This window comes from Canis aureus, chromosome 9 (assembly GCF_053574225.1).
Source record: "Canis aureus isolate CA01 chromosome 9, VMU_Caureus_v.1.0, whole genome shotgun sequence".
Lineage (NCBI taxonomy): Eukaryota > Metazoa > Chordata > Mammalia > Carnivora > Canidae > Canis > Canis aureus.
Window position 1 is genome coordinate 47,809,653 of NC_135619.1, and position 25,501 is coordinate 47,835,153.

At 43.6% G+C, this 25,501-nt stretch overlaps 1 protein-coding gene across 1 annotated transcript in view; it reads right to left on the reverse strand.

Moving 5' to 3' along the window:
* MAP3K9 (mitogen-activated protein kinase kinase kinase 9) overlaps window positions 1-25,501 on the reverse strand; it is a 74,661-nt gene that overhangs the window by 9,744 nt on the left and 39,416 nt on the right. Inside the window, exons 3-9 of the mRNA XM_077909811.1 lie at window positions 20,900-21,080; window positions 11,771-11,919; window positions 10,674-10,849; window positions 6,698-6,938; window positions 5,195-5,317; window positions 3,683-3,836; window positions 1,185-1,253 (exon numbers count right to left, since the gene is read on the reverse strand). Coding sequence (XP_077765937.1) covers window positions 1,185-1,253; window positions 3,683-3,836; window positions 5,195-5,317; window positions 6,698-6,938; window positions 10,674-10,849; window positions 11,771-11,919; window positions 20,900-21,080 — 1,093 coding nt within the window. The remainder of the gene's footprint in view (window positions 1-1,184; window positions 1,254-3,682; window positions 3,837-5,194; window positions 5,318-6,697; window positions 6,939-10,673; window positions 10,850-11,770; window positions 11,920-20,899; window positions 21,081-25,501) is intronic.

Consider the following 25,501-nt stretch of genomic DNA (forward strand, 5'->3'; position numbering starts at 1 on the left):
CTATGGAGCTGTGGAAAGATCTAGCAGGCAGGCTGGCAAGAGGAGGGGAAAAAATGAGGACTGCCCAGCACTGGCCAGGGTCTTGCCCAAGCCCATCTTACAGGAGAGGTCATCATTCCAGGACACTGTATACAGCACACTGCTGACATCAGGGACCCTGTAATGCCAGGCAAACCCTGGGCAGACAAGCTAGCAGAGATGGGCCAGGCTATTCCAGTCACACCGTTTCTCAACTCCTTCTAAGCTCATGGCATGCTCAGCCAACTTTCAAAGCCACTTTTTGAAAACAAAAACCAGCCAACAAAGCTGCATCAACCCAGTGCACTTTGGGACAGACCTATGTGGGGAGTACATAGGCTATACTCGAGCCTTTGGTTTGTCTGGGAATGAAGAGGAAAATTCAAGGAGCTTGCTTTCAAATCCCTGTGATGAGCTCACACCCCCAAGCCAGTAACTCTAAGGATCCTGACGGGGTACCCCCCAATCCCCTCATACAAATGGGGGAATCAGAGGCCCAGAAGCACTGGTCTTTTCTTTAATGGACAATAACGAGGGAAGACTGAGGAATCTGTGGGTTATGGTTGCCTTGGAAATACCAGGATTATAATCAGAGGTGGCTTTCATTTTAGGGCCAGAAAAAGCTATTCGAACAAAGCCCACTCTTCCCAGTCCATCCTGAGGGAGAGAGAAGGACCAACTTTTCCTCTCACTTCAGATCGTCGTTTCAAGTGCTATCGGAAATGCCAGCTAATTCAAGTACATTCCAGCACCAGTGGTTCAACCAAAATACACAGCCTGAGATAAGCATGCTACTGGAACCCACAGCCTGGGACTTCTAACTGATAATCTTATCACTTCCAGCTCTGGGTTCATGGGAATCCAGATTAGCAAAATCAAAGCCAGTGCTGCAGATCAAAGGATAAATAGCCCTGTATCGTCTCCCTATAACTAAGGGTGCCAGGAGAATCCCAACAACAGGGGTGGTCAGGGAAATGAGGAAAGGGAAAGTCAGATCAACACAGGAAGTTCCCAGGGTGCACAATGGTACTGCTTTGAAGAAAAACAAGTCAGCACAGCCTTGGCACTAATGAGGCTCGATTCTACAGGGAGTGCTGTGAGAACAAGGAAATGGAAAGGAGACTTATTACAAACACATTCGATGGAAGGGTGAAGATTAGACTCACCCCAGGTGGAAATGTGGAGATTCTGATGGGGTACTTAAACCATTAGCTTTCTCGCGTCTCTGAGGGGATCTTCAATGGATAAAGAAAATCAGTAGGAGGCAACAGTGGGCACATCCAACTCAGCCTCTCCCACATGGGAGCCCTCAATGCTGGTCCAGCTCTGCCACCAGCTGCCCTCCTCTTGCCTGGTCAGCAAAGCCCATACCATGAAGGAATCTTAATGAGGTGGCCCTGCGTGAGCTACCGCAGGCCCAGGACCTGCCCATCTGTGGGATGAAGGTCCCTGAGCAGCCACAGCATAACTGCAGAGGCCGCGTAGATCCACAGATGCCCAAGCTGTCTACGAGCCAGCACGTATGTTTCCTATAAGATATATGCTATTTTTTAAAAGGATGGAGATGCCAAATCCACTTAACATTATTGAGTTCAATATGGCTTTTTGTTGTTACATATTTTCTTCCATTGAGAGTGACTAAAATTAGAAATATTATACAGAGATTCTCAAAACTTTCTGATGTTAAAGAGGTCTTCACTCGAGAATGAATAGAATATACTTCATCTCTTCAATAGGAATTAGGAATCATAAAAAATTAAGTCATATTTTGAACTGCTTCAACAGTTTTGAGGACAAATCTATGCAAGGGGGAAGAAAATGCCAAAGTTAGTATTCTGGAGCATGAAATAAAGTTAATTTACTAGCAAGACAAAAAATATCTATAAATGAAACAGAACCATAGAAACTACTGGGATCCACAGCCAACCTGGCCAGTCCTATCAGGAATCATACGAACATCAGAAATATCAAGAGATTCAGGGTAACTGAGTTTCTCAGACCCACCCCAGGGCTCAGAGGAATTCAAACTGAGGAGCTCTTTTCCCTACAGAACCCACTACAGCAGAGCAGTTGACCATCCCCAGAGGGCTCAGTCACTGAACTCTTGTAGAGCTTAGGCAGCTTGCCCTACATATCTAAATTTCCTAATTTCTTTCTTTTTCTTTCTCGTTCTTTTCTTTCTTTGTCTCTCTCTCTCTTCCTTCCTTTTCCTTTCCTTCCTCTTTCTCTCTTCCTTCCTTTCTCTTTTGTTCTTTCCTCTTTCTGTCTTCCTTCCTTTCTGTCTGCCTTCTTTCCTTCCTTCCCTCCCTCCTTTTTTTCCCCCTATTCCAAGGCATCTAGTTATTTCTAAAGCCTGGCTTCAAAGAGTCAACCTTTTAAGCACTAAACATATTTTCACCTCAGCTCAGATCTGACATGAGAAAACAGATTTTGGACAGGAAATCTTCTTAGCATTCAAAGGAATAACCAGAACCAGGTACAGGTTCAGACACAAGTTCAGGATAATGACTGAAAAGGGAGAGAGCGGTTGATGCTTACTTTCACACTTAGAACAGTCAAGAAACACGATTCTAGATTCTAAGACCAAGAATAAGAATTATAAACTACTACGCTCATACCTTCCGGTATGAAACAGAGACTGCATGAGAAGCATGGAAGAAGCATCAGAGCAGATAGGTACACACGCTTCCTAGGAGCCAGTTAGTCCGGTACGCACTTCCCGAAGATGAACTTAATTAATCCTCACATCAACTCCACTGGGTGGGTGCTGATATGAGCCCCCATTTTATAGATAAGAAGACCTAAATCCATATGGCGAGGCTTGGTGGGGCCAGGATTCACACCCGGGCCGTCTGGGTCAGTGATGACCATCGCCACTACTAACGACACTGCAAGGGACTGGCCTCCAAAGAACCGAGACTTGAGAAAAATTTAACTTGTGAGCCACAGGAATAATGCAAGCATATCTAAGACACAAAGCTGGGTCTTGTGCTTTGCCCAGAGGGGGTGCTCACACCTCAACTCAGTGTGGCTATGAGGGAGGGGCCTAAAAGAAGTCCTGGTGGCCCTGGGTTACATCTGAGGACACTCACTATCAGATTATCATCTACCCCTGCTTCGGAATAAGCTTCCAAGTCAAGAGAGTCCTGAACCCCCTGCTCTTGCTTCTCTTTGCTCAGAGCGGATGTGTCAGAAGAGCCACGTCTAAGTAGAACACCCAGCAGAACCCTTCACATTGGTTACTGTTTGGCCTACTTGCTACTCTGGGTCAGACGCCTCTAGGGGTTGGCAAACTATAACCGAGGGGCTAACTCCTGTCCACCACTTGTGTTTACAGAGTTTTACTGAATGAACATAGCCATGCTCTTCATTTAGGGATTGCCCGCAGTCTACGGCTGCTTTTCAAGCGGAGGAGCTGCAAGAGATACTATGACCCGAAAGCCTAAAATATTTGTTATCTGGACCTTTATAGAAAAAGTATGCTGAGCCTTGTTGGAGAAGGTTCCAGGGAATGAGGACTGGAAAACTGTTGCAAAGATCAAGAAGTCTGTCATTTCTCAGAAAGCAATGAAACACACCACAGAAGAAAAGGATGTCACATCGTAGTTTTAAAGGGGTATACCCATCTTTAAGTGGAAAGAATCTCCCCCATTCTGGCTCTTACCCTTCATCGCCTGAGGCAAGCTCCTTCTGACCAAGTGTACTTGGCCCCCATGTCCGTCCTTTCTTCTTGGGGGCCCTCTTCTCCTCCTCCTCCCCTTCCTCTTTCGGGATGACTGAGCTCCGGCCCCAGGTTTTGCTGCTTTCACCTGGTGTCACTGTGAATAACAAAAGTTGGATGGGATCTGGAAAAAAGATAGACAGAGTCCCCCCAAAACTAGCCTCCACCTCATCAGACAGACATAGACACACACATATGGAGTTGCAGGGAAGAAGTCATGCCTCCTCAAAAACTCTGTGCCCACGTGGAGCCTTCAACTCCTCAGCCACCAATCACTTAGCACTCTCAAAGTACCAAACACGGAAAAACTTCTCAGAGTCTCATAAGACCAGTGCAAAGCTGGAGCTTAGGCCAACCAGACATCAGAGTTCCAAACACACCTGACTTAAGGAATTCGTTTTGTTGGGTGGAATTGGATTGGGGGTGGGTAGGTAAGGAGGTAGGTCGGAGAGAAAAGAGATAAGGGTTAGGTAAGGGAGACTTGGAAGTGCAGACAGGAATTTTGGTGAGAAAGGAAGACAATGAGGAGCTCAAGACTATGGAGAGGGAAGTCAGGAGTAGGAGGAGAAGGGGAAGGAACAGGCCTAGAGAAATATAACAGGTAAGAGAGGAGGAACATCCTTCTGACATTGGTACCTTACAACAAACACTGAAACCAAATGCTTCAGAGGCTATCCTTACTTCGTGAATGAGCAGATGGTTCCAGACACCAAAAATCAGGGAGCTGAGGGGACTGAGGGAAAATACAGAGCACATGGAGGCTGCCATTGCTTTCAGCCAACTGCGGCCACATGAGAAATGGGAATCCACTGATATGAATGGACTTTTCTAGGATAGCCAGTTTCTGTATTTAAATAAAATCTCTCTAAGTTAGATAAATGCATTCACACACACACACACACACATACACACACACACACACGTGTGTGTGTATGTAAATTCTTTTTAATAAACACTGTGGTAAAAATAAAATTGGTCCAGACTTGGCCTCCCACAAAGTATTTATCAAGTTTCCTTAGGACCTACACTTTGAAAACACCCTTCCCTGGGAAGCAGGAACAAAAGAAAAACAATGATGCCCCAAATATGGCAGAGAGCATACAAGGTCTCCAGGCCAGGGTACCAACCAACCCAGGCCAGGCACCAGGGCATCGACATCGCACACCAGTTTCCATATTGCTTTGTAGGTGACAAAAGATCCTGTCAATACCCACAATCCCCTCTGCTGGTATCTAAGAGTAGAAAGTAGAGGAGGCGGTAGTACAAAGCTCATGGGGAGAGACAAGGAGGAGGGCTAAGGGTTTGCGTACATATGTGCATGTATATACACATTGTCGAGGAGAGGTGGCAGTAGTTATGGATGGAGCAAGCCTGGGCCAGTCGGTGGCTGGACAGAGCAGGGGACAGATGCCCCTGGTGTGTTCTGGCCCCAAGTAATTTGGGAAACAGTCTCACACTGGATGGCTCGAAGGCGAGGAATGATGGTGGGGCTCGCAGGAGGACTGGAGCGGCTGTTGATGAGACTCTTCCTTTTATCCATGGTGGGGGAGGCCTGAATCGTGAACTTGTGCTGGAAATCTGCTCGGGGAAAGACAGATACGTGCATGTGTCAGAATTTTCCCATAATCCAATTCCCATGAGAAAAGGGTCATTTCCTAGTGAGCTTGAGGGACAGGCCCCAGTTTCCTAAGTTCGCCTAGGAAATATTCTCTTTCAGAATCCTCTCTTTCTCCCCAACGACGACAGGACAGCAAGATGAACATATAAAGAGAAGGAAAATTCACTGAGTGAACCTCATCTATCGTGTATGTAGGTGTAGCAATTACAGACTTACAATAGTTTTTTTTTTTAAGGTCATGAGACTTGCTGATTATTCTAGGAAATCCAACTTAAGACTCTATTTCTTACAATCTATTTGGATATGCTCAGGGACTAAAGTAGGGAGATAGATGCTTCTCACTCAGGGCAGGCAGAGCAGAGTTAACAACGACAAATCCTTGGTGGGAACCTTGGGAAGTGAGCGTGATGGGGCGAATAGTCCAAACTGTGATGTTTTCCAAAAGCATTTATGGTCTCTAAGCTCCCGGGTCCTCAACTATTAAGAGGTAAAATAAACAGCTGAGTGTTGGCACCTAGGTCTCCCAATGAGACGTGATCTCCCTAATGTGGCAGCTACTGTTTCCCTATGGGCTTCCCCAGAGCACAGCAGCATGCCACCACACACAACATGCTCCACAGGGGCTCAAAGACTGTGTTGCCTGGCCAGGAAAAATGTGCAACAAGGACACTAGTAAACATGTCCCACAAATTCATTCGCTCAATTTTACTGAATGAATTCCCCTGTCTGTACTGAAGCCATCATCCATCCCAGTGCTTAAAAACATCCTGTTGTCCCTATGATACTGTTTTCCCTTGGTTTCCTTACATTTCTACTGAGTTTACTTCCCAGGACCTAATAGACTTAGGACACAATAAACACACACTCGAGCACTCACTGCCCTCCATGGGCCCGTGACATCCCACAAAGATTCTAATTCAGAGTTTCCTATTACTTTGCATTTTCCCAAGGCTGAAACATACTACAAATGTATCTTTATTCACCCAATGTGCTTCTGAAGGGTTGTGTATAAATCACATTCTTACAAGTGAATCCTAAACTCAACTGCACACCGAAAACTAATTATTAAAGAAACCCAGAGATGAGTTATTCTGCAGCGCCCTGAGTTCTCTGTGTGAGTCACCACGCCACCAGCGCTCAAGACCGTGCCGGCCTGTCAGGTCCACCAGTCGCCGCTCTGTCTTCCTTCCCATTCTGTGCTTGGTCACCTGGAGCGGGGAGGCTTTGCCACAGGCCAGTCTCCCTGGATGGAACGGCCCACTTTGAACCCATTCCCCCCAGGTCCCCCGCCACACAACCCTGCCCTGTTCCCACCTCCCAGCAGGTCCCCAGCCACTGACCGGAAGGGAGGCTGATGCGGTTCCCATCCTTGAGCTTCAGCCGGCTCTTCCTGAACTTGCCCTTGCGCTTCTTCACCCGGGGCTTCTCCTGGCACAGCTGGTGGATGATGATGTTGAGCTCTCGCTCCAGGATGTCGATCTCCCGCTCAGCCAGCTCCTGCTCGCGGCGCCGCAGCAGCTCCTCCTGGGTCTTCTGCTGGAGCGCGGCCCGTGTCAGTTCCTCCTCCCAGGTGCGGAGCTCCTGCAGGGGCAGGAGCATCGGAGGGAAGAGTGGGTGCTCAGCGCAGGCGGGTGAGGAGGCTAAGGGCCCCCGAGAGCCAGTCTCCCATAATGCCCCATACTCTCGGTCCCAGGCAGACGTGCGGGCCTCACAGCTGCTCAACGAACACCTGACCACCCCGGATGCTGGGCAGGGGCAGGCTCAGCACAGCCACCCTGAGGACGTAGCTATGGAGGCCCTGGACACAGGGGCTGATGGGCTAGTTGCTCTTTAATTAAGGATTAAAACTGCCTGTGATGGGAAAAAATGGGAGTTTGGGTAGAAAATATAACCGTGTATTTAAATTTTACAGACTTGGTTCTATTTTGATTTTTTCCATTATATAAAGGATGTTTTTTAAACCAGAGCCAACTTAAAAAATGAAATGAAATGAAATAAAATAAAATAAAATAAAATAAAATAAAATAAAATAAAATAAAATAAAATAAAATGAAATAAAATGAAATAAAAAAATAAAACAAATAAAATAAAATAAATAAACCAGAGCCAACTTAATGAGATCTAGCTTAAAATGTGCCCACTCTAAATGACTTGCCCTCCAGCTATCACCTAACATTCAAATAAAGATATATTTCCAAAGTGATTATTCAAAAGGTAGTGTGGCATGTCCTCTCAACCTCTGTTCAGTTGGTGAATAGAATCCACTGAGGCATGTGATTTGAATTCTCATCTTGAAGGAAAACCACGTGCTCTGGAAGGATCATGATAGCATAGCAAAGGGAAGAGAAAACATTTCCCCAAGTCTTTGCCAGGTGCTTGCTCTAGTACTGCTGCTATATCAGATGGGCAGGACCTCTTCCCTGCCTCCCCTTTTTCCTTCAGCATGAATTTATATATGTACCCAGCACTGAGTTCCTGAGATGATGCCGGGGAAGGGGGAAGCATATGGAATCAGGAAATAGGAAGGAGAACAGAACATGTGCATACAGTTGTCAAATCTGGAATCTAAACCATCAGCACTGGTTACCCAGGGCGTAAGACAGAAGTGGGATGAGATAAAGCACTAAAACTTTAAAAAGTGGGGTATTTCTTCAATAAAGTAGCCAGAGCAACACTTCTATGGTTGAAACTTAAAATTTGGGCAGTCTGGGTGGCTCAGTGGTTTAGCGCCGCCTTCAGCCCAGGGCGTCATTCTGGAGACCCAGGATTGAGTCCCACTTTGGGCTCCCTGCATGGAGCCTGCTTCTCCCTCTGCCTGTGTCTCTGCCTCTCTCTCTCTCTGTCTCTCATGAATAAATGAATAAATTTTTTTTAAAAAAAAAGAAACTTAAAATTTCTGCATGGAATGCTCCACCATAAGAAGTCATTCTGGGGCAGCCCGGATGGCTCAGCGGTTTAGCACCGCCTTCAGCCCAGGGTTTGATTCCGGAGACCCGGGATCGAGTCCCACGTCGGGCTCCCTGCATGGGGCCTGCTTCTCCCTCTGCCTGCGTCTCTGCCTCTCTCTCTCTCTCTCTGTGTGTCTCTCATGAATAAATAAATAAAATCTTTAAAAAAAAAGAAAAAAGAAGTCATTCTGGACTGAAACAAAACACTGTAGAATGTGAGCTTAGGGCTAGAAAAAATATGTGAGAACATATTAGGGAAGTTGAGTAGTGGGTAGAGAACAGAAAAGACAACAGAGACAAGTGGGGAATAAAATATTCTGATATTAGGAACTTCTCATTCAACTTGCCCTCTATTCTCAAGAGAATACCAACATATCAAAATTGATAAGAATTTAAAATTAGAGGGCAGCCCGGGTGGCTCAGAGGTTTAGCACCTGCCTTTGGCTCAGGGTGTGATCCTGAAGTCCCGGGATTGAGTCCTACATTGGGCTCCCTCATGGAGCCTGCTTCTCCCTCTGCCTGTGTCTCTGCTTCTCTCTCTCTCGATTTCAAGAATAAATAAAATCTTTAAAAAAATAGAAAAATAATTGATAATAAAAAGTGATAGAAAGGGGAAAAGTGAGAAAAGGACTGGCACCTTGAAAATGGTCTTGGGAGTGCCTGGTGCCTCAGTTGGTTAAGTGTCTGACCCTTGGTTTTGGCTCAGGTCATAATCTCAGGGTTGTGAGACTGAGCCCTGCCACAGGCTCTGCACTATAGTACCTGCTTGGGATTCTCTCTCCCTCTCCTCTCTAAAAAAACAAGAAAAGAAAAGAAAAATTGTCTTATACATGATGGGTGCTCAGTGTCAATGTATGAATGAAAGAGAAAGAAGGAGGGGGAGATAGAAGTCAATTTTATAAATGCAATCCTTTATGGGAACCCAGATTCATCATACATGTCTGAGAGATGAACCTGAACTTTTGAACTTCTCCTTCTTTGATGAAATAAGCCCCAAACAGATTCACTGCTGTATGCCCCTACACTCCCTTGGCTTTCCTTGTCCCACTACATTGTTTTCACCATTAGGAGAACAAAAACATGCTTGAAAATCATTCCTAGCTGGTTGATTATGCTGCTAGGTGGGGAAATTAAAGAGCTCAAGCTAATTTCAGACTTCCTAAGTCTTCCTCTCCTGCATGCTCTTATCTAGGGAAAGTCTGCATTATAGCCCCTTCCTTTGAGGGAACTCAGTCCCCAGTCTAGGGACAAATCCATCGTCACTATACCTGGAAGCAATGAATTCAACAAGCTGAGAATGAGCTGAATCATATGGGAAATCAGGATGTTTATGGAGTACTCGCCAATGGCACTATGTATCTGCAAGACTCTCAAACATGAGCCTCCTTCTTAGTAAAACACCCATTTGGGGATTAGCTTCCTAGTGCACAAATCACATCACCTGCATATAATGATTTAATAGGACTTTGAACTTAATGAACTTTCCCCAGAGAGAAAGTTCAACTTGCCCAACTAGGAGTCTTCTAATGGACAGGCATCATAGCACAGCGGTTGAGGGCAAGATCTCTGAAACAAACTGCCTGAATCATGAACTGGGGAAAGTTAACATGGGAATCACATGTAACATGGAGTTAATAGCACTGACAATCACATGGTTGTATTACATAAGAAAATTATTATCTTATGTAAGATTATATAAAAATTCATATAAATTGCTCTATAACAGAGCATGGCACATAGTACATGCTCTATGAATGTTAGCTATTATGAGGATGGATTTGGCTTTTCCTAGTAACTACCTACTGACAAAATCCAACTTTCATTTTTCTTACTGTCAGGTATCCTTATAATTTCGTTGATCAAAAGAAAGAAAACCAAGAATCAAGTGATTCAACAATCTAAAGGACCAGCAACTCTAGGTTTCTTCTATTGGGAATAGCATTAGTAACAGGAACACTCTCTTCTTCTTCTTCTTTTTTTTTTTTTAGATATTTATTTATTTATTTATTTATTTATTTATTTATTTATTTACTTACTTACTTACTTACTTACTTACTGCACATGCACATTAGCAGGGAGGGGGCAGAGGGAGAGGAACAAGCAGACTCCCTGTAGATAATCTGTATGGAGAACTCTGGACTCATGACACCCCTACTTGGTCCTGCCAAATCCCAGAAAGAAAGAAAAAGTCTCTACTTCTTCTGGTCATACCTGAGGCCTGGAGAACACCTTCCATGTAAAGTCGGGAAGAAAAAGCTGCTCTGTTACCTCAAAATAAGCAGGGAAGTGGTTGTGTCAGACTCTGTCCAGAGGCCCCAGGGGGGAAGGCCCAGTGATTCAACTCACATTCTTTTCCTGTTTTGTTTACCTTCTCTTTGGCCCTGAGTTGGTCAAACATCTCCTGAATCTCATGTTTCCAGTCATCCTGCAGGCAGTGGAAGGAGTCCTTGGGCATCTCAAAGAAGCCAGACTCCTCTATGGTAGTTAGCTGGTCCAGGATATTTGTGAAAGATGGTCGCGAATGAGGGTCAGGATTCCAGCAGTCTGCGTGGAACAAGTGAATAGAAAGAAAACATGAGTGGACAGAGACAAGCGTAAGACTTAGAATAGTACATGACCTCCTTTACCAGAAAACTGCCTCTTATTTTTCCCTCCAGGAACAGAAACACTGGGATTTAGGTAACTGCACATAGGGCTTGGGAAGTAAAGCAAATTGCCCAACCTCCCAATCATAAAAAATGTGGAAATAAAATGTGGAAATAAAATGCATCAGTTCTGCCCCCATCCGCCTCTGCCTACTGATTTAGCATCAGAAAAGCAACTCCAAAGAATTTGCTGGCATGAGGCTCAACAACCATGATTTATCACGTTCCTACACGATTCCAGAAGTGACAGTAGGTGACTAGACTCCGGATCTCACCTTCCTACAAATAAATGAGCCAGTCTTCCCCACCTCAATGGGATGATGAGAAGGCAAGGATAAAAAGCCCTGGACTGGACTGGGCAGGAAAAGTGAACTTTATTCTCAGCTCAGACAATAGCTAGTGGAGTGCACTTTGCCTCTCTCAGGTTGGATTTCTCACTTAGGAAATTATAGGGTTTGACCAGATGTCTTCTAGAGTTCCTTTCTTCTTGGACGTTCTTCATTTATATATGTAATATACTCAGAGGTCCTGAAAATAAAAGCTGCTATATATTCTCATTATGTATTAAATAATAAAATATTTCAGTTAAGTTCTACAAGTCACTGGAGATGGACAGAAGGGGTGTCTGTGATATCAATGTAGCAGGGTGGTGACATCAACCTAAAGTAACTCTTCCAACCACCCACAGGATTCCTCCTTGAGTGACTAATACTTCATCTCCTCTTTCTGGAACTAACCCAACAGAACTGTCTGAAATCTACCCAAGTGCTGCTAAGAAGGCAAACTTTCTCTGGTTTTGTTCCAGTCAGGGGTCACTTACCTTCCATGAGTTTGGCAAAAGGTTCTGGGCATGTAGAAGGAATGGGAAGGGCGAGCTTGTTCATGGCCACTCCATAAGCCACGGCTAAGCCATCGATTCCTCGGAAGGGCACCTCACCAGTCAAGAGTTCCCAAAGCAGCACTCCATAGCTGAGGAGAGAAAGAAGACAGAAGCAATCTCAGACTGCCACAGATGATCTTAATGATGGAGCTCATGAGGCCTTTCTGAGCTACCCACACTCTCTCTGGCATGGAGGGAGACCAACAAAGTAGACACACTAATGGAATATAGACAGGAAGCCATGAGGCCTATCCACTAAAAGCAAAAGCTCTGGAGTCAGGCACATTTAGTTTCAAAGTCTTGTTCCTCAAATTCCTCATCTATAAAGTGCAAATAACACCACCAGTCTCACAAGGATGCCATGAAATTCACTGAGCTACTCTAAGGGTTTAAATCAGCGCTCGCCAGCCATAGCTATTCTGTTGTTGTTATTGCTAACATAATACTCTGGAAGAAGGAGCAGCTTCCCAAGAATACATTTTTTCCTGTTTTAAGGAAATTTCCATGTTAGTCACAGGTACACTTTCTCAGCTTTTGAACAGCAGAGAGCTGACCACCTAAAACAAACAGGTTTTGCTCCTGTAACAGGTTTCTTTAAATGCTCACTAGTTTGGATTCCTGCTGCTGGTTGGTTAACAGAGACCTCTGCCTAATTCAGAGGGGCAAGTCACACAAGGCTTGCCTACATGGGAAGAGCAGAGCAGTATGTCAGCTGTGAGGACCTAAGTTTCCTCCCAACTTTCAAATCCACATGAAGAATTTCCTTTCACATGTCCTGTGAGTCAGAGAATGGAGCACAAAGCTTAGAATAATTATTCTATGAATTCACAATCAGAATAAGGCAAAATCATGTCATGTTCAATCCTTCCAGGAATAAGAGTATCCCAGGATAAGCAACCATAAAGTCATGAACAGTCAGAAGAGTCCCTCTCATTATTTTTTCAACACAAACCTCGACTTTTTAAAAATACTCATCAGTGGCTTACAACAAACCAAGTCATGCTATTTTAAAAAACATGGCTCAGTTGGTGAAACATGAAACTCTTAATCTCGGGGTCATGAGTTTGAGTACCATGTTAGGCACAGAAATTAATTTTTAAAAAAAGTAAGCCCAGTATCTATTTCATCATGCTGCTTTGTATGCACAAGGTGCTAAGACACTTATAAACATCATCTTAAAACCCTACCATAAACCTGCAAGATAAATATTATCACCATTTTGCAGATGATGAAAGAAAGTTTCAGCTAAGTTTAGCAGCAGCATGTATTTAGGGGCAGACATGGAATAAGTCATGGTGGACCCTGAACCACCATGGTCCAGGTCTCAATTCCTTCTCTCTAGAATCCCCTTCTATCATTACTCTGCTTGGTAAACTCCAATCACCTTTCAAGATCAAATTCAAATGCATCGCCATTCATTATTCATTATTCATTCATTTTACACATCTACTAAAAATTTACTATGCATCAAGCTCAATGCTGGGCACTGGGATACAGGATAAGACCTTGTCCATGAAGAGACCAGTGAGAGGAATAGAAAAGAGGTCAATTAGAATACAGAGATGAGTCACACCACAGATACAAAGAGTGTACAAAGAGACCGGGATGGGCTCCTGGCCACCTACACCAGACCAGGATGAAGGCAGGAGACAGCTAAACCCTGCCTGCTAGGTAAAGGGATACAGGGATCTAGAGACAGGAGTCAGCAGGTATGAGGTATGCCTTGCCCTCAAAGACTCCCAAGTGGCCTGGCATGGCTCCAAAGAAGAGCCACGTGCCAACCAATGCACCAGGGCATCCCAGAAGATTCCTACAGATGTACCCCCAGGACTCTCATTTTTAGTTGTCTGCTCCTGGCATTACTACCAACCTCCACTCTGGCCACAAAAACCCAAGGTCCCAAAGACCTCTCTTCCACCTATGTGAAGATGACTGGTGTCTGCGCCCTAACTACCTGGAAAGACAGTAGAATGTTTCAAATATCTAAACAGGTGTCCTGTTTGTGTCCTTGCATCTGCTCGACTGATGGTGTCTACAGAGATGTCTCAGGCCCTGGAAGAGGGAGGAGTCAGGGAGCCCACCCCTCTCAGTTTCAAGGAGGGCAGCTCTGCTCCCACCTGGCTGGCTTCTGGTTCATCTGCATTTCATTCCATCTGAAAAGCCCCACAACTAAGAGAACCAGGTCAAATGCTGCTCAAGAAAGATTCAGACAGACTTGAATTAAATGTCTGCTTTACCACTTATGGTGGTACATCTCTGCGTAAGGAAGCTCCTCTGCTTTCTTCACCTACACAACAAAGACAGCACTTCTACCTCACAAAATAATGGCAAGGGATAAATAACATGACTACTACTTCTCCAGAAGCTTCCATATAGGGTTAGTGACCACCACTGTGTGCTTCCCCTTGGGAAGGGCCTGAAACAGGAATGCCTCGGGTGGGCTTCAGGGAAAGTCCACAGTGTCGGCTGAGAGCCTTGCTGAGGGATGCCAGCATTCAGGCAAGGAGGCTTTCTGGGAACGAGTGAACCAGTTAGTTTTCCTCTGCCAATGTTCCTCTTTATTTCTGTAACCGAAGGTGGTAATATAAATGAATCCCTGGCATTCCTTTGGCAGGAATACAGTCCAAGAAAGGAAATAAAGAATTACGTGTTGGATGGGTCTGCGCCTCAGGGAGAGGTGGGCAGAAGAAGTCCACGTGATTTACCACGGATTTGGTCCACTCTGATGCCCTCCCAGGGTTGAGAGAAGGTCAAGAGGCCCTTTCAAGACCATGTACAAGCAGCCTGGATGCACCAGCTCAGCTGAAATTCTGCCTCAGGACCCTCCCCCCCTCCCCGCAGAGGGCCACCACCTCCCCCACAGTGCTGTCAGTGATTTCCCAGGAGTCCTTGCAACCTCACCCTGAACCCTGGGCATACCCTGTGTCAATAATTAACCACCTCCAGGGATATGAAAATCCTTTCCACCATTTGGTGGGGTCACAGGTTGGAAAGAGGTGTTCTATGTTTTCAAAGTGAGGAAAAGCATCAAAGTGGATAGCAGCCTGACCAAAGGCACACTGACTGTTTAATAATCTTTAGCAAAGGGGCGCCTGAGTGGCATGGTGGGTTGAACATCTGACTCTTCATTTTGGTTCCTGAGATGGAGCCCCATGCTCAGCATGGAGTCTGCTTAAGACTCTATCTCCTTCTTCCTCTGCTTCTTCTCCCCACACTCTCTCTCTAAAATAAATAAATAAATCTTAAAAAAAAAATCTTTGGCAAAGACAGTTGAACTACCACATGAGAAAACACTCTGTAAATTGTAAAGTAACATAAAACTCTTTTTCTTGTTAACTAGACCTCATTCGAAATGATGATCTATTTACCAATATATATAATACATACATGAATATATTGACACAATAAATATTTATCAATATAGTAATATGCACATGCTATATTATATTCCAAAAGCAGCTTATGAAACAGAATGATCCCATTTTAAGGGATGAACAGAAATAAATGCACCAAAATATTAATAGAAGTTATCTTTAGAAGTGGGTAATGTGTGATTTCTTTTTCCCTTTTTTTTTTCCTTTTTGTTTATCCATATTTTCTAATTTTTTCTATGGTGAACATATTTTACTTCTATAATTTTACAAACTTAAAATGCCTCCACTTCATCCCATATACCAGGCAAGAAGTCATTACAGGAGACCACTAACCACTGTGTTCCCTACACAGCACAACCAAAGGGAAAAGTTTTGTCAACTATTCTTCCTGAAATGGTCTAAATCCAAGCAGATTAGAAAATGTATGAAGTTGAAGATCTGGGCCTTACCATCATATCTTCCATCACAGCATGTGGAAAAGGCCCAGAGAACTACACTCAAAAAGCAGTAAGACAAATTCAGCTGGCCTTGGGAGCCCAGCAAAAGCAGAGGCCCAGAGGCCCCAGTCCCCGAGGAGTTGCAGCAGGGGTGGGAGATGGACACAGGCTCAGCCTAGTACCTGGCACAGAGTTAGAATTCAACAAACATTTCCTAAATCAATTAATTAATTAATTATAAGTAAATTTGGGACTGAGTTTTTTCCAACTTCCTAGGCATGCTTGAGCCCTCCTTCCATACTAAGAGTTTTAGCTGGATACATAGTTATCCAGCTAGAGCCTACATTTGTCTCTCTTCTTTGGAGCTAGGTGTGTCCACATCACCAAGAGCATGCAGTGGGGTGTGTACAGTAAGAGATGTGCACAACTTCTGGGTTGTCTCCAAATTAAATACATGCTACTTGCCATGGATAAACTCTTTTTCTTCCCTTCTGCATAATATAATGCTGAAGTAACAGTCACTCAGATGTAACCATTCAGACAAGAACAATGTACTGAGAGACCCAGAAAGAACCTGGGTTTCTTTTTCTCTATCTTGAGAGAGAGAGAGAGAGAGAGAGTGTGTGCATAAGGAGGGGGAGGAGCAGAGGGAGAGGGAGAGAGAATCCTACACAGGCTCCACACTGAGTGCAGAGCCTAATGCCGGGCTCGATCTCACAAAAATCATGACCTGAAATCATGACCTAAGCATAAACCAAGAGTCGGATGCTTAACAGACTGAGCTACCCAGACTGAGCCACCCAGACGCCCCAAGAACCTGGGTTTCTAAATGATCTCATGGGGTACAGCTACCCCAAAGCCTGGACTACTCTTGGAAAAAGAAATACACTTTTACCTTATTTAAGCCACTGAATTTGTAGGTCTCTTTGTCAAAGTAGCTTAGCTTAATTAATATATTAACTATTCTCATTAGCCTATAGTCAAGTAATGAAAGTGTTAGATTGAAGCATATGAACCTGCTATTTCTGTTGGTCAAAAACACTGGAATATCATTACACAGTTCAACCTAATGAAATCTGGTCAGATATTTTAAGGCAAGAAAACTCTTTCCCTCATATTAGCTATTTCACCCTGTAATTAATGTGTAGGAAAATAAGACACAATATACAAAAGCTACAAAACATCACTAAAAGAAATCGAAAAAGGCCTAAATAAATAGGAAGATATCCCATGTTCTTGGATTAGAAGACTTAATAGTGTTAAAACGGCAATACCTCCCAAAGTGATCTACAGATTTAAAACAATTCTTATCAAAATCTCAGCTGCCTATTTTGGAAAAATGGACAAAATGCTCCTAAAATTAATTTGGGAAATGCAAGGCATCCAGAATGGCCAAAATAATCTTGAAGAACAACAACAGAGTTGGAGGACTCCTACATCTATTTACAAAACTTACTACAAAGCTACAGTAATTAAAACAGAATGGTACTGGCCTAAGGATAGACACATAGACCAACGGAGTATAATTCAGAATCCAGAAATAAACCCTTAAATTTGTGGTAAATTACTTTTTGACAACAGTGACAATTCAATTAAGAAAGAATAGCCTTTTCAACAAATGATACTGAGACTAGATACAGGAGTCTTATCCATGGGAGATACATTTCAAGACCCTCAGTGGATGCCTGAAACTGCAAGTAGCACGGAGCCCTATATGTGTTTTTTCCTATATATACATATGTATGATAAAGTATAATTTATAAATTAAGTATAGTAAGGGATGAACAATAACAAAAATAAAATGGAATAATTATAATGATCTACTATAATGAAAGTTATATAAATATGCTCTCTCTCTCTCAAAATTTTATTGTTCTATACTCACCCTTCTTCTTGTAATGATGTGAGATGATAAAACGACCTACATGATGAGATGAAGTGAAGTGAATGATACAGACATTGTGACACAGCATAAGGTATTCTGATGATAGGTCTGGCTTTCCAGACCATGATTGACCATGAGTAAAGGAAACCATAAAAAAGCGAAACCTCTAATATAAGGAGGGACTACTGCAGTCACAGGCAAAAGAATGAAGTTAAACCCCTTACATCACACCACACACAAAAATTAACTCAAAATAGAACACAGACCTAAATGTAAAGCTAAGAGTTTTATAACACTTAGAAGATAACATAGGTATAAATATTCATAATGTTGGGCATGGTTTCTTAAATATGACACCAAAAGCACAAGCAACCAGAGGAAAAAAAATAGATAAATCAGACCTCATCAAAATTAAAAATGTTTGTGTTTCAAAGAATAACATCAAGAAAGTAAAAAGAAACCCACAGAAAGGGAGAAAATATTTACAGATCATGTATATGGTAAGGGACTTGTATTAAGGATATATAAAGAACTCTTTCAACTTAAAAATAAGACAAATATCCCAATTTTAAAATTGGAAAAGGATTTGAATAGACATTTATACAGAAAAAGATATACAAATGGCCAATAAGCACATGAAAAGATGCTCAACATCAGTAATCATTAGGGAAATAAAACCAAAACTCCCAAAACTATAATGAGAAAGCCACTTCATATTTAACAGGATAGTAATAATTAAAAAGACATACAATAAGTGTTGAGAGGATACAGAGAGACTGGAACCTTCCTACGTTGCTAATGAAAGTGGGAAATGATAGAACTATGGTAAAAAATAGTTTGGTGGTTCCCCAAAAAGTTAAATATCCTATGACTTGGCAAATCCACTCCTACGTATACACTCAAGAGAACTGAAAGTATGTTGACAAAAACTTGTACAAAAATGATCACAACTGGGCAGCCCAGGTGGCTCAGCGGTTTAGTGTCGCCTTCAGCCCAGGGCGTGATCCTGGAGACCCAGGATCAAGTCCCACATCAGGTTTCCTGCATGGAGCCTCCTTCTCCCTCTCTCTCACTCCCATGGAGTGTCTCTGCCTCTCTCTCTCTCTCTCTCTCTCTGTTTCTCATGAATAAATAAATAAAATCTTAAAAAAAAAATGATCACAACAGCATTATTCACAATTGCCAAAAAGTGGAAACAACTCAAATGTCCAGCAACTTATGAATGAATAAACAAATTTCCATGCAGTTCTGACTCATGCTACAACATGGATAAACCTTGAAAACACGATAACAGTAGCCAGTCACAAAGACGACATACTGTATGATTACATGTGTATGAAATTTCTATAATAAGCAAAAACAGAGATAGACAGTAAATTAGTAATTGCCGAGGGAAGGGGGAGTGACTGCTAATAGGCATTGAGTTTCTTTTTGGTGTGATAAAAATATTCTGGAAATTGATAGCAGTTGTGGTGGTTTGAATGGTAGCTCTAAAATGATACGCCCATGTCCTAATATTCAGAATCCTTATATGGAACAGAATCTCCCCTATAGTCTTTGGAGCGAGTGTAGCCCTGCTGATACCAATTTCAGGCTTCTGGCCTCCAGATTACAAATGTCTATTGTTGAAAGCCACCAGGTCTGTGGTAATTTGTTACAGCAACTCTAGCAAACTAATAACAATGGTGATTGGTACAAATTTGCTAAACTTACTAAAAACCACTGACTTAAACATTTTAAAGGGCAAACTTTGTAATATGGTATAATATCTCAAGAAAGCCATTATTTGAAATACACACACTTGGGATGCCTGGGTGGCTCAGTCAGGTAAGCACCTGACTCTTGATTTCAGCTCAGGTCATCATCTCAGGGTGGTGAGATTGAGCCCTGTGTCAGGCTCCACACTCAGCACAGAGTCCACTTGGGATTCTTTCCACCTTCCTCTCCCTTTCCCTCTGCTATTCCCTCCACTCATGCTCCCTCTCTCTCTCAAATAAATAAATAAATAAAATATTTAAAAAAAATAAAATACATACTCTCATCATATACACACACAAGCTCACTTTATAACTCATCAGGAAGAAACAACTTCATAGACTAAGTACAATGACAACCTACAGTCCTTTCTTTTGGTATACCATGGTGATGTCATGGCCAAGGGGATGCATACCCTGTAGAAGCTCATCCTCCCATCAGCAAGGACAAGATTTCTTTCTATCTAACTATCTACTATCTATCTATTTATGGACAAGATTTTTAGAACCATGTCCTTATGACCTATGGTGCTGACATTTACTAGGGGTGTGGTTCATTTAATCTGTGTCTCTGCAGCTCTGGTACATGCTTGAGACCCATCTTTTCCAATTTCTGTATCAATATTCAACAGAAGAGTCCTGACTAGAAGGTTAACCAGACAACGAGAAAAGATCACTTCCAACCCACCAAAACAAGAGATAGGACAAATAATACTCATCAGCTAAAGAGCTTACAGTGAGAACAAGTCCAGCAGTAACAGCCACAGTTGCTAAGGCAGCCAGGATGACCTTGGGGAACGTTCCCAGGAATGACTGGATGCCCTCACCACCCTACAGGCAGAGACAGGAATGCACATTGCTCGTGGGATCTGCTGGTCTTTACTACACAGCAATTGCCAACACACAGGGGTGGTACCAGCCACAGCACTAAAGGGACATTAGGTAGATGAAGGCATTAGAAACGGTCCCATGAAATATCAGAAAGGGAGACAGAACATGAGAGACTCCTAACTCTGGGAAACAAACTAGGGGTGGTGGAAGGGGAGGTGGGCGGGGAGTGGGGGTGACTGGGTGATGGGCACTGAGTGGGGCACTTGATGGGATGAGCACTGGTTGTTATTCTATATGTTGGCAAATTGAACACCAATAAAAAAATAAATTTATATATTAAAAAAAAGAATCGTACAGTTTCACTCATATGGGGAATATAAGAAATAATGAAAGGGATTATAAGGGAAAGGAGGGGAACAATTAGAGAAGGAGACAAACCATGAGAGACTCCTAACTCTGGGAAACAAGAGGAAGGGGAGGTGGGCAGGGGGTTGGGGTAACTGGGTGATGGGCAACGAAGAGGGCACTTGATGGGATGAGCATTGGGTATTATACTATATGTTGGCAAATCGAACTTCAATAAAAACAAATGAAAAAAAGAATAATTAAAAAAAAAAAAGAAACGGTCCCATGGCAACCTGGGAATTACTATAGACTGTTCTGAAGGTGGCACTTAGACCAGTGTGGGGTGCCTGGGAGTCTACCCATCCTCAATTCTCCGAGTCCTGAAACGTGTGTGCAGCCAAAACAGACCTGAGGAGCACTGCCCCTGCACCTCTGCACCTTACCTCCACACATCACTGCCTTTGGAAAACATGGAGGCACGAATGACCTCGGGTGCCATCCAAGCATATGTCCCTGCAGCGCTCATCTTTGTGGTCCGGTGCCATTCTCGAGCCAGGCCAAAATCAGTGATCTTCAGAATCTTGTTGCTCAGGTCTCCATTCTCCACCTTCTGGAGGATCAATACTGGGCAAGGAAAGGACACAGAAGAGACAGGAAAGTCTGCATCAATCACAAGAAGACCACTGAATACAGAGCCCTCCTGCAAGACTCCCGTCCTCTCCCTCAGGCTGCCCGTGCAGCTACAGTAGTCTGAAGGTAGCAACCATCATTTCTGGTAAGAGGCACCTACAATGCATCCATTTTTGTGCCAAGTCTTTTTGATAGGTATTATCTTTAACTCACAACAACCTTATGAGGTAGGTACCATTGCCATATCCTTTTTACAAGACGAGAAAACTGAGATAAAGCACCCATGAACACAGCAGCCGGACTGAAGAGCCTGCTCTCCTAACCCTCACAGCGTATGAGCCATTCACGCCTATGGAAGGAGCCATGAGGTCACAGCTGACCCTTCCGAGGAGAGGCTACTTGGGCTTCCTGTCTGCCTGGGCACCCCTGGCCCACCACTCTCAGACCACAAGGAATGGTGGATTTTCAAGGTTTCAGACAGTGCCTGGATAGTTTCCACTTTACTTAAGCCTATAGGAAAACATGTCTTTTGGGCACAGAGATTTCTCCTTAATTTGGGAACTTGCTCCCAGTCATTGAGAACTGGTTGTCAAGTTGGAGAAGTCAGAGGGTACACACATGTTCACACCCATGAGTCTCTCTGTGGATATGGCCCAAGAGGAAAGAACTGGTGCGCTGAGCCAGTTATCCTCTGGGGCTGTCTCCCAAGTTCTAACGCTGAAGCACCACATTGTGGAGCCATCTTGGCTCTCCAGGACGGTAGCTGAGGCAGCCACCCCCCCTACAGGACGGTTCCAGCGACTGGTCCCCTTGCAGGAGCCAGCCTTCTTAAAAGGAGCAAAAATGCTAACTGATCAATGTGCCGTAAGCAAAGCCAAGGAACTGTGAGCAGACAGTGGACGTGTGCAATCCTAGGATGGTTCTGAAGGTGTCATGCAAGCACAACCTCTTATGGGCTGGACACTGAACTGCCTGGAATTCAGAGCTCTATACTCAGGATTTCAGAGAAGGAAGAAGCAGTCTCTCCCCACCCCTGCTGTTCAAGTCCAAATGGGGAGGGCGGGGAAAGGAATCCACTGAATATAGAATAACAACTAAAAAAAAGGTTGACTCAGTTCCTCCAGCCACTCTGTCTAGGTAAACAATGAAAAAAATTAGTTCTGAGCCCTACGTGTCCTAGGTTACACCCTTCCTGGGTTGATTCTCCCCTGACTCCCATTGAGGGGCTCTTACGGCTTTACCTTTACCTCTCTGAGAGGTGTTTGCAATTTAAGATTCTCGGAGAGCTCAAACTCTTCCAATATTTAAAGAAAGGAACTGTGATGGTGGTACTTTGGGTACCAAGGAGGAGCTTGGGGGTGCCTTTTAGGGCAATGGCCTTACACACACAGGTCCCTCAAGTCACACACTGTACATTTCTCCTCCTGCCCCCAGTCTGTAAATATCCACTGAACTGTTACACATTGGAAGGATGTAGACCGAAGATCTCCGTGTCCTACGTGCTTCTCAGAAAATCAGCAGTAAAGAGGGATTACAAGGAGCTATAGAGCTGGAAGCTCAAAAGAAAATGCCAGCCACTCCCTAGATCTAATGGACTTGGTCTCCTTCCTCCACACCCTCTTCGACTCCCCTGATGCACCCCTCCCTGCTCTGAGCTGACCGGATCTAAAAAAAAAAAAAAATGCCATCTCATTGAATAACAAAAATCTTTCCAGATTCTTCTGTGCCCCTCTCCCCATCTCAGCAGAGACAACACACAAGTACACATGCAAATTGCTGGGCCAGTGGCACTACGGAAACCCACCATTTATTCCCTGTAAAGAGGCAACCACCAGCTGCTGACCATTTCTAAGCCACCCAAAGACTCAGAGCGAGCCCATCCCCTTATACAGCCCATGGGGTCTGGTCTTGTCACCCCTGACTCCAGGTGCTGGGACCAGGTGAGTGGGAGGACGGATAACAGTTTCATGATACGTATGGAACCAGCTGAGCTTCCACAGGTTCTGGAAGGGGAAGCAAAGAAGTTTAGGCTCTATTATAGGAAATGGATTTTTAGAAAATGAACGGCACCATGAAGATAATGTTTTAAATATATGAGTCTGTCTGATGGGTAAGAGGGCGGCAGAATGATGGAGATGGGGCAAGAATCAGCCCAGGAAAGATATGCCTGAATACGAACGGCGTTTGGGCAGATCCAGCCCAGTTCCACCTAATCCCCACCAACCCTGCTGCCTTACATCCAGCAGACTTCAAAAAAGCATCCTCATATGGTGGACCCCGGGAGGCATCGAAGTTAGAAACCCCTGGCATTGAGGTCCTGACCTCAGCAAAGAGGAGAGGCTGTAATAGGAAGGAAGCCAGCTAGCAATCCTGCCTACTTCTCTCTATTTCTAGTTCCAAAACATTTCTCCTCACCCCCAAAAGGAAATCCATACTCATAAGCAAACATTCCCCATCTTCCGTCCACCCAGCCCCTAGCAGCCTCCAATGTGCTATCTCCATGGATTTACCTATGGTGGATATTCTATGTGAATGGAATTATGTGACAGATGACACACCTAGTTATTTCGTTAGTGTAATGTTCTCAAGATTCATCCAGATTGGGGTGCCTGGGTGGCTCAGTGGTTGAGCGCCTGCCTTTGGCTCAGGTCGTGATCCCAGAGTCCTGGGATCAAGTCCCACATCGGGCTCCCTGCAGGGAGCCTGCCTCTCCCTCTGCCTGTGTCTCTGCCTCTCTGTGTGTGTGTCTCTCATAAATAAATAAAATCTTTAATAAATAAATAAAAATTTAAAAAAAGATTCATCCAGATTATAGCTTGTACCCGCACGGTACTCCTTCCTATAGCTGACTAATATTCCATTGTATATTCCACCTATATACATATGTATATATTCCATATATACATATGTATATAGATATACCTATACATAGGTATATATATATATATATATATATATATATATATATATATATACCACAATTTGTTTATCTATCAGTCCTCGACAGACTTTTGAGCTGTTTTCACCTTTTGATTACTATGATGTAGTGCCACTATGCACACATAGGTACATCTATTTGTTTCAGGGCCTGTTTTCAGGTTTGGGATATGTACCTAGGAGTGGAATTACTAGGTTATTATGGTAATTCTATGTTTGCTGTTTTCCACAGCAGCTGCACCATTTTGCATCCCCATCAGCAATGTAGGGCTCCAATTTCACCACATCCTCAACACACTTATTTTCCTTTTTATTTTTTTTAAATTATAACCATCCTAGCGGATGTGGAGAAGTATCTCACTGTGGTTTTGACTTGCATTTCCCTAATGACTAATGATGCTGAGCCTCCTTTCATGTGTTTGTTTGTCATTTGTATATCTTCTTTCAAGAAATGAATTTTGTTTTGACTTATAAGACTTTTTTATATACATTCTGGGTACCAAACCCTTAATCAAATATATGATTTGCAAATATTTTTCCCCTTTCTATAGGCTGTCTTTTCACTTACCTGACAGTGTCCGTAAAAGCTTTTAACTTAGAGGAAGTCCACCTTATCTGCTTTTTATGTTGTTGGTCATGCTTTTAGTGTAACAGCAAGGATTCCACTGCCAAATCGAAGTTCATTAAGATTTACCTCTCAGTTTTCAGAGTTTTACGGGTTCAGCTCATTGACCCATTCTTAGTTCATTTTTGTGTACCACAAAAGGGGTATTCAGCTTCATTTGTTTGCATGTGAATATATCCAATTGTCCCATTTGCTAAAGAAAACGGGTTTTACCCTTAAAAACAGGATAGAGTAGTTCCCTCCTGGTACACTTTCCCCAGGGAGAGAGAGGTTATCATCACAGCAGCTTACAGTCCTGCACCACTGCAGTTAGACCATTCTGAGCTTCTACCACTGACAAACAACTACAGCAAAAACAAACTATTGTGCTTTACTTCTTAGAAAACTTCACAATGCTTTATCAAAATCTAATGAAGCCCGTCCAAGTGTATTGTGAAAACCTCACCTCTCGTGGCTAGTGCAGTGGAACACATGCTGGCAACAAGTCCAAGCCCCAGTCAATGGGGGGCTGGCCAGGTAAGGGAGACAGAGAGGAATGGATGCATCTGAACGAAAAGCCTGGTGACTAACCGGATATAGAGGCTTGAAGGAGAAGCAGGAGGTTCCCAGTCGTCCAGACATAGGAGACAAGGAGAATGGTGGCACCCCTGATTGAAGCTGGGAGGCAACGCCCTTTGAGGAAGCCAAGTTCAATTTGGGACATAATGGGTCTAGGGTGACAGTAACTAGAGTCAGCATGAATCAGAAAAAAAAAAAAAGCAGACAATTTAAATCCCAGCCTTGACACTCTACATGTGACCCTGAACAAGGTTCATAAACTCTGCACTTCTATAAAATGGGATAAAGATTAAAA